The 15,263-nt window shown below is 44.3% G+C and overlaps 1 protein-coding gene across 1 annotated transcript in view; it reads left to right on the top strand.

The window, feature by feature from the left end:
• grik4 (glutamate receptor, ionotropic, kainate 4) overlaps positions 1–15,263 on the top strand; it is a gene marked incomplete at both ends in the record, with an annotated part of 144,316 nt that overhangs the window by 108,529 nt on the left and 20,524 nt on the right. The window contains 2 exons of the mRNA XM_083694520.1: positions 8,503–8,610; positions 14,412–14,615. Of these exons, the coding sequence (XP_083550646.1) occupies positions 8,503–8,610; positions 14,412–14,615 (312 nt within the window). The remainder of the gene's footprint in view (positions 1–8,502; positions 8,611–14,411; positions 14,616–15,263) is intronic.

Here is a 15,263-nt window from a genome sequence, read left to right as displayed (position 1 = left end):
AACAGGCACGCATGCATGCACACACACACCTCCCCGACACACACTCCTCTCTAACCCTAGCAATCTAAATCAGTTAGCCACAGAGCGGGGGCTGGAGGGGCTACATTATCTTAGCAGATGATAGTCTCTCAGCACAGTTACATGATGGATGTATTTGTCACAACGCAGTGCCTCTGTGTCCTATTGGATATGCTGTGTTCAGAGACAAATCTAGGCTTCCTGGCTCCATAGTGAGCAGCCACCCAGATCTTCTCCTTATGCTGTAATTCCAAGTGCCAGAGTGAACCCTGGGTAATCCCTCACACGCTGCACCACCTCCCTGCTCGCTGCTCCTTCGCTCTATCGCTCTCTTTCCCACCTTCCTATCGATTTCCTCTTTCTCTCTAGCTGCGCTCTGCTACCTCAGTAAATGGCTGCCACTCCTGGCTATGGAGCACTTATCCCCTCCTCACATTCTACCTGGGGAAACACAACAAGGAAGAAGACCCAAGTAGCTCCAATGTTCACCTCCATTACATAGCTGTTATTTTATTACTATGTAACAACTCCTCTCCCCTCCCTCTCCCAGCTCCCACTGTAACAGAGGAGTTACGAGGAAAATAAATCATCTGATACACTTGTCTCTCAGTAACACACACACACACACACACACACACACACACACACACACACACACACACACACACACACACACACACACACACACACACACACACACACACACACACCTGTCCCTTCATACCTGTCCCTTCAGATTTATGACTGACATTGGTGAGCTTTGATTCATCATATTTCATTGTAATTAGCAGGATATGGCTGCTACTCAGGCTATTACACCCATTTACTCAGCCCTCATACTCTGGATTATTCATTTAAGTGCCTCACTAATTTATAGTCAAAGTCAGAATGAGAACATTTGGGACAGGACAGGGTTGCTCTGTTTCATTTGGCAGGTGGGTGGTATTGTTTGTAAGTAGGTATGGTTTAATATGTATGCCTTGATTTGAGCAGCTTGTGTGTGTACTGTTTGAGTGGCCACTTTTTTAGATTGCTTTGGGAGTGTACTTTGTGTGCTTTGAGTACACCATGTGTAGCTTGCTTTGGGAGTGTACTGTGTGTGCTTTGAGTACACCATGTGTAGCTTGATTCCTATGAGTGTGAATGAGTCACTGTGTTGTTGTAACAGCTGAGTTGAAAAGAGGGTCACTAGCAGGACAGTTCCTCCCTAGTGACGGATGCGCAGGCTCTCTCTTCCTGTTCTGAGCCCATCCCTCATCTGAATCAAGGCTCTGTCCTCCTACCCATCCAGTCTTTCTATATCCTGTCCTCCTACCTATCCAGCCTCTTTATATCCTGTCCCTGAACACACTGTGCCTCTAGTGCCCGGCTGCACCTCAATATTGCAACACAGTCCCATAATTAAATTGTGTGCCTTTGCACGATAGTATGCAAATTGCATGATCCAAATTGCGTGTCCTGGTTGACGCCTAAGAGATTTGTGGACAATACGTCAACAACTGTGTGTTGTATACAGTATAATGTGATTACAATCAAAGTGAGTAATTTATTCTCACAATAAACAGAGGCGTTTATTCTCACAGCAATCGTACTGCATTCGTCTCCTTTACCAACATAATTTGCAAGATACACTACCGAACCAATGTGGTCTTCTAAATTAACATAACATATATTGCAGGGGGGAGCGAGAGTGCAATTGTGATCTTTGGTTTTCGGGATTGGAACCTTGCTGTTTTCGGGGTTGGAATTGAAAAAGCGTACCCTGCCATACCCAAATGACCCACCTGCCCATCTCAGCCAATGTAGCCTATTGCATGAAATGCATTTCTAATAGACCCTAACCCTAACCTTAAATAATATTTCATTGCATCTTGAAGTTTAGAAACTGCAAACAAAAGGCTACAAATCATTACCAAGAAATGTATTATTTCTGTTTATTTCATTCAAGATCAATGTTTCCTTTCTTTGTAGCCTAATTGCTGCGTATCAACTTCCCTGTTTCTAAAGTAGAAGTAATTCTATAGGCTATATTGGACATATTGTGGCTTGTTCATTCTAGTAGCCTACAGTAGGCTATATAGTATTTTTTGTGAGATTTTGTGGTTGAAAATGTCCGTCCATGATAGTACCGCTCCTTGTTGCCATACTGCTCTGAAAAGTATATACATACAGTATATGGATTAATGACCAAAAAATATGTTTTAAGTAAGAAGTTATGGCTTGTCAAAAGCTGTAAAAGACAGGAAGTTCAAAATGAGCACCACCACCCATAACTTCACCAATGCACTAATAAAGTTTTCCACCACACAGCTTTGATATCTGCTATAGTGCTGTATGTTGGTCTACTGTACTTCAAACAACATGTACTCACCACTGGGCAGGTGGCTTAGGATTCAAAGCTTCTCTCAAACACTCTAGCATTAGAGGATGTATTATGCCATTGACATTTTATGGATTAGATAGATAGATAGATAGATAGATAGATAGATAGATAGATAGATAGATAGATAGATAGATAGATAGATAGATAGATAAGATGAAACATTATATACAGTCCAGTATGATTTAACATCCCTCAGGCTGACTGCCGGAGGAGGAGTTGTACAGTCTTATTGCGGCAGGCAGAAAAGATCTCCTATAGTGCTCCTTAGTGCAACGTGGTTGTAATAATCTGTTGCTAAATGAGCTTTTCTGCTCTGCCACAGTGACATGTAAGGAATGGGAGGAATTGTCCATGATGGCCAGGAGTTTGGTCCTCATCCTCCTATTGGCTACCTCCTCCATAGTGTCCAGGGTAACACAGAGGACGGAACCAGCTTTAAGCTTGTTAAGCTAATAAGCTTGTTCAGCCTCTTGGTGTCACCTTCCTTGATGCTGCCCCCCCAGCATACCACCGCGCTCTGCGCTGGCCACCACAGACTGACAGAACATGTTCAGCAGAGTCCTGCACACACCAAAGGACCTGAGCCTCCTCAGGAAATAAAGCCAGCTCTGGCCCCTCTTGTACAGGACATTTGTATTACCAGTCCAGTCCAGTTTATTGTCCAGGTGCACCCCCAGGTACTTGTAGCTCTGGACCACCTCCATGTCCTCTCCCTGGATGGAAACAGGAGACAGGGGAACCCTAGTCCTCACCACCATCTCCTTTGTCTTACTGATATTGAGTAGCAGGTGGTTCTGCTCACACCACTCAACAAAACTGTCCACCAGTCCTCTGGAGGACAGGAAAAGGAGAAAGAGGACGGAGTGGAGAGTCATTGGTGGAGCTGGGGGGAGGGAGACAATGAGCCCCGGAGTCAAATCTGTTGAAGAACTGGTTCAACTCGTTGGCCCTGTCCAGATCTCCAGCCACGTGTGGGTGTTAGCCTGCTTGTAGCCGGTGATCTTCCTCACGCTGCTCCACACCTCTCTTGTATTGTTGTCCTGCAGGCTGTCCTCTGTCTTCCACCTGTAGGTGTTCCTGCTCTCCTTCAGCTTCTCCTTGAGCTTCCTCTGTACCCGCTTCAGTTCTTCCTTGTCACCAGACTTGAAGGCTCTCTCCTTGTCGTTGAGGAAGGCCTTTAGGTCACTTGTAATCCAAGGCTTGTTGTACTCTCCTAGTAGGTACAGTGTCCTCCACACAGAAGTTAATGTATTCTGAGATGCAATGTGAAAGACCATCAATGTCCTCCCCATGTGACTCACAGAGAACTTCCCAGTCCGTTGTCTCAAAACAGTCCTGCAGAGCCTCATCAGCCTCCTGTGTCCATCTCCTCACAATCCTAGTGGTCACAGAGTTGCTGGACTAGAGGCTCATACTTGGGCTTGAGGTGGACTAGGTTGTGGTCCGATTTGCCAAGGCGTGGGAGTGCTGTACACAGTCCTTCACATTAGCATATAACAGGTCCAGTGTAACCCTTTTGTTCTCCCTAGTGGGGCACTTCACAAACTGGGTCAGGGTGACATGGTTAAAATCCCCGGAGATTGCAATGAATGTGCTGGGGTGCTGGGTCTGTAGTCTCGCGATAACAGCGTGCATAGTCTCATATGCTGCCTCCACGTCGGCAGAGGGGGGAATGCATGCGACCACAACAATAACATGAGAGAACTCACGTGGCAAATAATATGGGCGAAGTCCTACGGCCAAAAGTTCAATGTTCGGGCTACAGACGCTTTCCTTCATGTGAATATGGCCAGGATTACACCATCTGTTGTTGATAAAAACAGCAACTCCTTCGCCTCGCTTTTTGCTGCACTGACTGTGAATCCTGCCTGCCCGCACTGTCTGAAAGCCCTCAATGGTGGTGTTTGCGTCTGGAATAACCTCCTGCAGCCATGTCTCCACAAGACACATAAGACTGCATTTGCGGTATTCCTCCTGTCCTCACGCCAGTGCTGTAAGCTCCTCCATCTTATTGCCCTCCATCTTATTGCCCTCCATCTTATTGCCCTCCATCTTATTGATGATAGAGGGATTTACGGTTTATATCTCCTTCTTCCGTCTTCATCCTTCAATTATTTACATGATTGTTGCAGAGGAGCATCAAACCTTTGACAGAAGAGCAGTGAGCCCGCACAGCAGCCAGCAGCAGTATTGTTTATTGCTGTATCTTGCAGAAGCTTAAAACATTCATGGCATAATGCAGATCCAATCAAACAACCAATTTGAAGGGGACAGTTTTGGACATTTCAGCATTTTAGGTTTAAATATGGTTATAACCTTTCATTTCAATGAGGACAGGATAGACCTATTAGATTAATAGAGCTAGTGTACAAGTCGCCTCTATTGCATGGTTTGTAACACCCGCTCCACACGAAAGGAGGGAGGGACTGAGGGCAGGGGGTTCCATGCTACAGTAATAGAGAACAGCTAGGCTATATCACCAGTAAATCAATACTTGTCTTTAAAACGCGGAACCAATTAAAACATTTAGTGGGCTATAACAAAAAACTGCCAAAGACTAGGAATATAAAGCCATAATGCAAGTTCAATAGGCTCTTAATGTTCTATGTAATTTCTATAAACCCAATCTAGCCTACAACGTTGGGCGTGGTGGGGGGAAGGTGTGATTTCCGTTTCTGAGTGAATTTATCATCTTCTCTAAGCTATGATATTTTGAGATATTGAGAAGAGATGATGACAAGAGATTCAAGTTAGATTCTGTTTAAAAGTGCATTTCACACAAGATAAAAACACACACGCAATAAAGCAATGGTGAAATATATGACAAATTGTATGCTATTTAATTTAATTAATCAGATCAAATAACAGATGGGAAGTCTACACTGTCAGCAGAGTAATGACGGCCCAGATCTGGTCCACAGCTGTTATCTACCGGCATCCGGATGAGGCCCAGGTACAACTTTGTTCCCCGGGCCAGAAGTGGGCTGACTCTGGCTGCCATTCCTGAGCCTTATCTTTGCCATGAAAAAGCCAGACCTTGGCCAGCATGTGGATGTGGCCCATGTCCCACCCACACTCAAAGACCAAAGACCAAAGATGGCCCAGTAGCTACAGGAACGTAGGGCCACATTCCTCATTCCAGAGCTGGCCCACATTTGCTAATTGCCAACTCTCAGCCAGGGCTGTCCCCCCACAATTGGACCAGGTCTGGCCCATATAATACTTGCCGTTTCTGGCACTCAGCCATATGTGCCATCACAAGACAAGATCTGTCCCACAATTATCTGCTAACTGGGTAATAGCCTACTATTGTAGTGATTACTACTAGAAATCATTGCAAAGCATCTAGAAAATTGTCAGTTGTGCACACAGGGGTTGTTGCCTCTTGGCCCATTTTCTACACAAGGACAGTATTATTTGAAAGCAATCACATCAATGTTAAAGCAATCATTGTTAATGTTTGTAAATTACACAACAACATGTATCAAATACCTTTTGAAATGTACAAATTTGCTTTGTAAATATAGCCACATGCGACATCCCAAACATCAGAGATTAATCCTCATTGAGCTTAAAATTTACAGTGATTTGAGTTTTGAATCATTCAAACGCTATTAAAAATATTTATGAACATGTTGACAAATGAGGCCCACAGAATATGAGCAGTTATCTAAAACAGGATGGTTGTGTGGTATAAAAAATTCACATCCTGGATTTCCCTCATCTTCACGGTGGTGAAAACCTGAAGTGGGTAGTTAGGCTATTCGCACCCTGGCCAAAGGGGCGGGGGAAGATGAAAGGGGAACTCAACGGTCAAAATATGTTTTGCGCACATTGCGCTACATAGGCATCTCTGTCACAGCCATGAATGAGAGACATGGGAGAGAAAAAAAAAAGTCTTGTCCAGCCTATCTACTTTTCTATCCAGTCTCAATCCCACTGAAACCCCAAATCCTTAAGCCTATCTCACATGAACATTCTTAACTTCATTCTGTAATCCATAGGTTGCATTATCAAAGCCATTTAATATCAAATTACCACTAAAATATTTCCCCCGCTTCTCTGCATTGTTGCGTGTTGCTGCACATACAAGAGAATGTGTAATGACTACAGGATAGATAAGGATTTTTTTAAAGTTGATCCCCATTAAGATGTTTAATATTTAAACAATTTTCACTTTTCATCTCCTTGTAATCAGTAAGTAATCAGAAGGTATAGATTTGACAATCGTGCTCTTCCAGATTTAGCCTTGGGGATCAGGACCAGCACTTTTCCAATACTTTGCATTCCATTGCAGACCATCTCTTAATCAATGCTTGATTAAGATTTTGTCATCTACGGCATTATGTTTTATAGCAATCTTTGATGCCTTCCCTGCCTGACCTGACACACACACACACACACACACGCACACACACACACACACACACACACACACGATTGCTGAACACATTTCCTAGGTGCCAGCAACGTGAACGCTTCCTCTTCCTCCATTAACTGCAGCCATTGCCAACACACACACATGCACAGCAGCCTACTGTTGGGTCTGTGTTTGTATTCACACACACATGCACAGCAGCCTACTGTTGGGTCTGTGTTTGTATTCACACACACATGCACAGCAGCCTACTGTTGGGTCTGTGTTTGTATTCACACACACATGCACAGCAGCCTACTGTTGGGTCTGTGTTTGTATTCACACACACATGCACAGCAGCCTACTGTTGGGTCTGTGTTTGTATTCTGCTAGTGTTGTTAGCTAGGTACTTTTGCTCTCCCATGGAGAAGCAGAGAGGAAGAAATTGAATCACAGATCTTTTGATCATATTCTCAGAGGAAATCTATGATTCCGGGCATCCTGTTGTTACTCTGTGTACATCAGGAGTTCAGTGGTAGAAGAATGGATAAACGACTCTCAGATTGAACCTAGATTATTAATTTGTGTGTGTTGAAATCCCTGGAGGACTCACAGCAATTTAGCCTTGAAACAAACAGTGGAACTCATTCTGTAGCAAAGCAAAGCCTAAAGGTTTATTTTTTACATCTTCAAAAACACCATACGCATACTGTGCTGCAAACCAGCAGGAATACTGCACATCTGAAGATGTTTACAAACATGTGTTCTGGAAGATGTTTTCATGTTGTATACAAATGAGCTTGGCAGAGTTGTATGTTCTCAAACTCTCCCTATGCTTCAGATGGTTTTATTGAAAGGAAGGAACAAGGTTTAGTGTATTTGCTGTGGTATTGTCGTAAGTTAACACAGCCTTCACAATGGAAGTTTATACATTTGTGATTGTAAACACGCACATGCACACCCACCCACACACACACGCACGCGCACACACACACACACACACACACACACACACACACACACACACACACACACACACACACACACACACACACACACACACACACACACACACACATCCTCTCTAATGCAGCCACTCAGGGGATTGATGGGTAGGGGAAGATGAATTGAACAATACCTCCACAAACAAACACTAATGAACCATTCTGCTTTGTAATTACAGTAAAAAGTAAAACTTAAGCATGTTGTAGGACTACTGTGTGTGTGTGTGTGTGTGTGTGTGTGTGTGTGTGTGTGTGTGTGTGTGTGTGTGTGGAGGAGTGTGTGGAGGAGTGTTTGGAGGAGTGTGTGTGTGTTTGGAGGAGTCAGGGTAGCCAGACGCCAGTAGTGCTCTAATGATAATGAGGACATTGGATCGCTTCAGAGGATTGGGGTGTAATTGAGTTAATGAAACCATTCTGTTGTCTCTGATTGAACACACGCCCTGAGTTATTTCTTCAAGGAGGCTGTGTGCTGCCTTTGTCTTATCTCCCCCCTCTCTCTCTTTCTGTCTCTCTCTCTCGCTCTCACTCTCTCTATCTATCTCAGTCTTTTTATCGTGACCTTGTGAAGGGCATAGTGACTGATTCTCTTGAGCAGGAGAGGTTGGTACTCTCAAGGAGTCACTCTTTTCTTATTTGATAGGCTGCCTGGCCTTTTGATGAACTCACTATGTGTGTGTGTGTGTGTGTGTGTGTGTGTGTGTGTGTGTGTGTGTGTGTGTGTGTGTGTATTCTTCTTCTAGATTGGCCAGTGGCACTCTGAGCAGGGACTATCCATGGAGAGGAAGCTTCCGTCCATCAATGTGACAGAAACACTGTTCAACACAACTCTCACCATCACTACTATACTGGTGAGTATACACACTCTTATCCAAATCAAACCTTACCCCTTATAGACAATCCTGTGGATCTGAGAGGATTGGATAATAGACCAGGAGGAATTGTCACCATCTTGCTTATCTATTAAATCCTCTCACATTTCTACAAGTATATAAACAAAGGCAAGACTGGACCCTTCACTTGGCATAGAGTCAGAATGCAGTAGCGGTACGTAGTATTTTACCATAGTAGTGCTCTCCCTGATGCTGTCATAGAAACACAGCCTGGTCCTCCATCTGTACTCCAGTATAGGTGAACAGTTGGTGTGTTTAGTAAAGGAGTACTTTAGATACCATCTATGAGGCTGGGCCTGGCTATTGAAGTCTCAATGGCAACAAGGAGACATTGTCGATGTAATCCCTGTGGCTGATGGCCTGTTATCCGGCAGCAATTTTCGGCTGGGGTGTCGTTGACAGGAAATATCGTTATTCTGTCCTTCCAGTCACATTCACACAGCCTTGAGGAAGACAGATACATACCCTTCCCTCTACCCTCCTCTCCTCACAGACTGTCTCAGCAGCCAGGCCAGATTCACACCTGACTCGTCTGCACTTCACAAGACTGTATTAGCCCCCTGAGCTAAAGCATATGGGCATATAGAGTAGCTGTGGGAGCTAATGCAAGGTTATAGCGTGACTTTAACCTTGGTTACACCAGCGGGTTTCAGCTTAGCCATACTAGCCATACTAGAGTGCAACTAAGAGTAATATGTTAGGAATACATATTCATACAGAGGAATCCGGCACTACCCTGTCCTGCTGCTACCCTGTCCTGCTGCTACCCTGTCCTGCTGCTACCCTGTCCTGCTGCTCATTGGTTGGGTGCTTGAAAGATAGAGTTGGCTAGAACCCTCCCCCTATCTGCCCCTCATCAGATTCAGACTGTTGGGAAACCGTCTCAGGTCAACCATTTGGAACTGGGTTTCACCACACCCAGTGATGGTGTCTGATCAAGTTAGGTGTGACAAGAACTGTCAAATAAATTAACATATAGGTTGGTATGACATGAACATGTTAATGCTTTGTATACTGCTGCAGACTGGGGGATAGATCAAAGGATTGAAGCACTACAAGGGCTGGGGAAAAACTGAGCTGGACCCAGAGTATGGACTTGCTCTGCTGCCTGATTACACCAAGTAAATTCCTTAAACACAGAAGTTGTCACTGTCCTTTATTTTCTTACACCTCCCTCCCCCACTATTACCTGATGATTCACAAGATAAGACCCAAGTAGCTAAATGGCCCCTGTGTTAGTCTGAATGTCAGTCTTAACGGCTGGGGAGGAGTGGGGATTATGGCGTCCATGTTAGTCTGGGGAAGGCCTCATTGAGAGAGATTGGGATGCAGTAGGAATGGTTGGTTGGTTTCACTGGGGCTTGTTACAAATGAGACTATGTAGTGCAGCAGAGAGAGACCGAGTGGGGGAATTGAGGAACTACGTTGTGTGTTGATTTCACTTTATAGATATAGAGTCCTCCAAACCAACCAAATTTAAGAAGCCACCAAGGAGCAATTTTCAGCGCTATCACAAGTCATTCATCACAGCGTGATTGCCGTGTCTGCGATATCTTGCTGGTGGGCGGAAGGCTGCAGCGGCGCCAGGCTCCAGGAGAATTCTTCACCTGTAGGGTAGCCCCTCAGAGACACTGGTTCATTACCTACTACACACACCTGTCAACACTGTGCGTGTGTGTGTGTGTGTGTGTGTGTGTGTGTGTGTGTGTGTGTGTGTGTGCGCGCGCATGTGTGTTTGTGTGCGGTCTGTGTGTGTGTGTGTGTGTGTGTGTGTGTGTGTGTGTGTGTGAGTATCTGTGTGTGTGTGTGTGTGTGTGTGTGTGTGTGTGTGTGTGTGTGCATGGACGCTTGTGTGTCCATGTGTGTGTCTGCTACACACAGCTGTCACTACGGCACCGTAGCACTGCAAACAAACCACAAGAATCAACAGTGCAGAATTGAATTTCACCTCTGCAGAGCCAGACGATAGTTGTAATCACGGCGGTGAGTTTGTTACAGATGAGGTTTTTGTCCTCTGGAAGTTGGTGTCCAAATAATACCCAAAGGCCTGTCTTACCTGTAATAGATAATAATAACTATGTAATAACTGTAGTAATAGGAGAGACATTTCTGTGATTGCTCTTTCTATAGTTTTATTATCACATGGTTTGCCCTCAACTAAGTTTGTTTTAAAATCCTGTCTGCGTGCTGAGGACAGGTACTGTATATCTGTGATAGCTCCTCTGTCCTGTAGTAATAGGATAGGTGTTTCTCATTTCCTCATAGATAAAACCACAGGCTCAGCTCACAGCTGTCTTGTTTGAAACTTTCTGTGGTATTTTGAAGTCCCTGAAGATGGTTGCCTGGTTTATGAGGATTAATGACAGCAGATGACCTGTACAAATCATCTCCAACAGGCTGCAGCAGACCTCGACTAGACATGCCTTGTATCAATGCTAAGACAACAGATTGCATGTGCATGGCTATTGCTGCTTCCACAATTTACTGTTAGAAGGCACCTTGAGTATGCTGTGTGTGTGTGTGTGTGTGTGTGTGTGTGTGTGTGTGTGTGTGTGTGTGTGTGTGTGTGTGTGTGTGTGCGCGTGTGTGTGCGCGCGTGTGTTCCTCTTGGCATTGGAGAAAGGAGAAAGCTTTCAAAGACAGAAATGCTGCATTTAAACTGTACGTTATAATATTTGCTTTGGTATGTTACAATGGTAAGATAGAATAGAATGTCCCTGTGATTGTCATACTATGGGACAATTCTATTAGCATGGCTCCAGATTTATATGTGCTTTCGCCAAGGCAGGTTAGAGGAGTCTCAATGGAATTGCTAGATGAGCGTACACTTGGGGAATGTATACAACATTGGAACGACAAACACATAGAAAAGCAGAGTGCCTGAGGGAAGCTGAGTGTTTGGCTCGATAACGGTTGCCATGCAGGTTATTGATTGATGCAGGGTTTTACTCCTATGATTGATAGGTCTGTCTCAGGTGTGGTTTTATTAGTCTGCTGTTAAACAGGTCAAACCAGAAGGCTGCTGAGTGAGTACCTCTAATAGCTGGGCTATCTGGAGATAAATATAGAACCACTCTCTGCCTCCTTTCACACTCGTCAATCATGTAGTCAGCCTAGCGGAATTATGGTCAGCGTTTAATTAACTGGCTCAACCCCTTTCCTCCCGGGTGGTACGGGGACCTGTTAATTGAATCCAGGAGGTTTGTTTATTAGTTTCTCCTTCTCATTTGGAAAGTGGCTGGAGGTGTAAATGTACAACTGGCCCATGAATTGCTACTCTTTAATAATCTCGGGTGGTGAGGAAGAGAGAGTGTCCAGTAGGCTGCGATGCCTCAGCAGCTACAGCAGAGCTCTGGGCTGTGAAATTAGCATTTATATTGTTGCTTTTCTGTATGTGACGGGAGCGTAGGCACAGCAAAGGTGTCAAGTCGCAGGGCAGAGAGGTAGCATGCGTGGCCGCTTTAATGAGTTAATGAACAAATGGAGGTATTTGCATTTATAGAGTCACGCTCTGGCTCTGACTGAGGGGCCAACAGGCCCAGTCTGTCTGTGGTCTCTTTACATGCTGAACAGGAGTTCACCTGCACACAGACACACACCAGACACACACACACACACACACACACACACACACACACACACACACACACACACACACACACACACACACACACACAAACACACACTGTTGAAGTATTAGACTTTGCTCTGATTCAGTGACTTCTGATAGAAGGCTGGCAGAGCAGTACAATTTTACTCCAGCCCTCACGGACCTGATTTGGCTAATATCCATATTATACTGTTACAGTTTTATTCTCTGTTATCGGTCTGGAACAGAGTGGTGTGTGTGTGTGTGTGTGTGTGTGTGTGTGTGTATGTGTGTGTGTGTGGTGGGTGTGGGTGTGTCCCTGTATGGTTGTGAGAGGGCCGTGAGACTAATCATGTGTCAAGGAAACAGACGAGAAGTGGTGTGTGTGTGTGTGTCGTGTGTGTTTGTGTGTGTGTGTGTGTGTGTGTGTGTGTGTGTGTGTGTGTGTGTTGTTCTAGAAATATCCTCTTTAGCTGTCATAATAGAGCAGCGCAGCCTTGACTTTGAGACAAATCCATCACCACCCGAGCTGTTTCACACAAAGCTACCCAACAGAAGAGTGACTGAGTGATTTCACTGTTTACTGTACAGCACTGTACCTCCCATATGCTGTATACCATTTACTCTTCAGTGAAAGCTCGCTGTTATAGAGAATATCTTTATAAGACTGGCCACACTCTGTAAAACCTGCACGTTTGGGAAGGCGACAAAGTCCTACTCAATTTATGAAGAGTCCTCTCCCAACAATGTCATTAATTCACCGCTGCATGCACAAGGTGATACAGACTCCATTAAACCATTCTGTAAAGAAAGGCAGGTTTGGACTTTGAGGTAGGGTTGTGGTATGAAATATGAAGACCTTTTTATGTTGTTCTCAGATTGGTTGATAAAACTCTTAATTCACATCTTTAAATCAACTTTCCTCTTCAACATTATGAGAAACCAAACCGTAAATTAGGAGAAGCTTTATCAGAGAGGGAGTCCGTCGATGACAGGGGTGTGTAAAACATGGTAAAGGAGGACAGGACAAGACAACGCTTTGTTCCAGTGCCAACCTGGGTACAGCAGGTCTATGGCTTCATTTCACAATAATGACCTCAGGTTTGACAGTAGCTAGTAAACCTGCTAATGTCAACTTGACCTCTGAGGTAAAGATGAAGAGGATGAACAGTGGGAGAGACATTCACACACTGTGGGCTGCAATGTGCTTCCTCTTAAGAGCACTGCACAACACTAAAACCATGTGCAAAGACCATTTTGGTAATTCGGTGTCACCACAAAGTGGATCTGCCCTGACCAACACAAACTTTGCACCAATATAGTGTAAAGCAGTAAATGGGAGTTTTTTGTGAGATATGCCAAGGGGAGTTGGCATATTCAAAAACCTGTGGCGTTCCACATTCAATAATTACAAATAGGCGAAAATAGACACTTATTTGATCATAACAACAGCAGTTGTTGCCTGTCAGGGATAATCCCTCATACCACCAGTACATCCTCTATTAATATGTGGAACTAGGCGTAGTGTATATTCCCACCTGACTATATTCTGTAAATTATATTCCCTAAAACATTCAATCACCAATGTTGCATCCATCTATCACCACCACTCTCTGTGGCAATTACTAATTAAATCATGGAACAGTGCATGTCTTTAATAGAGTATAAAATCAAATAGGAGAATATTATTATATTTTAAACATTATATACTATAGATTATAGGAATCCAATTATATATATACTGTATATATATGCAAATTGGAGCACTATGTGTTTATTGTTGTTGTGGGGTATAAAATGGGGTCTGGATTGCAGGAAAAAGCTGTTGGAGAAATTCAAAAAGTGTACAGCGCTCTTTAGCGGAAGAAAATTGGAGCCTGTGTGAGTCCTGTGAATACATACAAATACTATTAAAAAAAATCATAAAGGCTTATGCAGCGTTGTATGAAAGCAAGTTGAATTTGCTCTGATGCAGCTTTTACCCGTTTTACCAGCTTTTACCCGATTTTAACTTGCAAAAGCTTTTCCTCTCCCAGATGATGATGCCATTGTGACAGATTTCTAACCCTATGGTCGAAAGCAAGTCTTCAAGTCAAGGATAAGAGCATTGTTCGCCAAACCATCACTGTTACATGATCATATAGCAGCTAATTCTCTGAATCCTTTGCAGGAGAACCCGTATGTGATGCTGCGGCCGAACCACCAGGCGTTGGAGGGGAATGAACGCTATGAGGGCTTCTGTGTGGACATGCTGAAGGAGCTGGCAGACATCTTGAAGTTCAAGTACCGGATCCGTCTGGTGGGAGATGGGGTGTACGGGGTCTCCGGTGCCAATGGCACCTGGACAGGCATGGTGGGAGAACTCATCTCTAGGGTAAGGAACACAGACATTCTATAAGGAACATACTATAGTGTTATTGAAGGACCTAGTTCTGTAACATCTCCTGTCTACTCCAAGATACAGCTTGTCAAATCTTAGATAAAGACTGACATGATGATGATGATGATGATGATGATGATGAGGAGGAGGAGAGAAGAATAGTAAATATGTGTCAATTGTAAATGATGGTAATGATAAGGAGGTGAGGAAGGAGGGTGGGGGCGGGATGAGGTAGAGGAATACAGGGATTGCCTAGTCCATATCACACAGAGCCCTGGCTGTGTTCTCTCTCCTGTCTCGGACACAGCTCATCTCTCCTGATGAATGTCAATTAGTCCAGTCACACACGCACGCACGCACGCACGCACAGACACACACACACAAACAGAGAAATGTCTTTAAACAGGCCTGGCTAACCATGCAATGCATTTATCATAGCTGTCTTCAAAGGGAGGGAGAGAGAGAGAGTCTGTGTGTGTGTGTGTGTGTGTGTGTGTGTGTGTGTGTGTGTGTGTGTGTGTGTGTGTGTGTGTGTGTGTGAGGAGGGAGAGACGTTTTCTGTGGTCTTAATTGGCTAGGCTAATCGAGGGCAGAGACATTATGGAAGTAAAGAAAGAAGTGCCTACTTGTATTATTGTCTCC

This window comes from Argentina silus (genome assembly GCF_951799395.1).
Source record: "Argentina silus genome assembly, chromosome: X".
Lineage (NCBI taxonomy): Eukaryota > Metazoa > Chordata > Actinopteri > Argentiniformes > Argentinidae > Argentina > Argentina silus.
The sequence above is the reverse complement of the archived record's forward strand: the minus strand, read 5'-3'. Positions and strand labels throughout refer to the sequence as shown.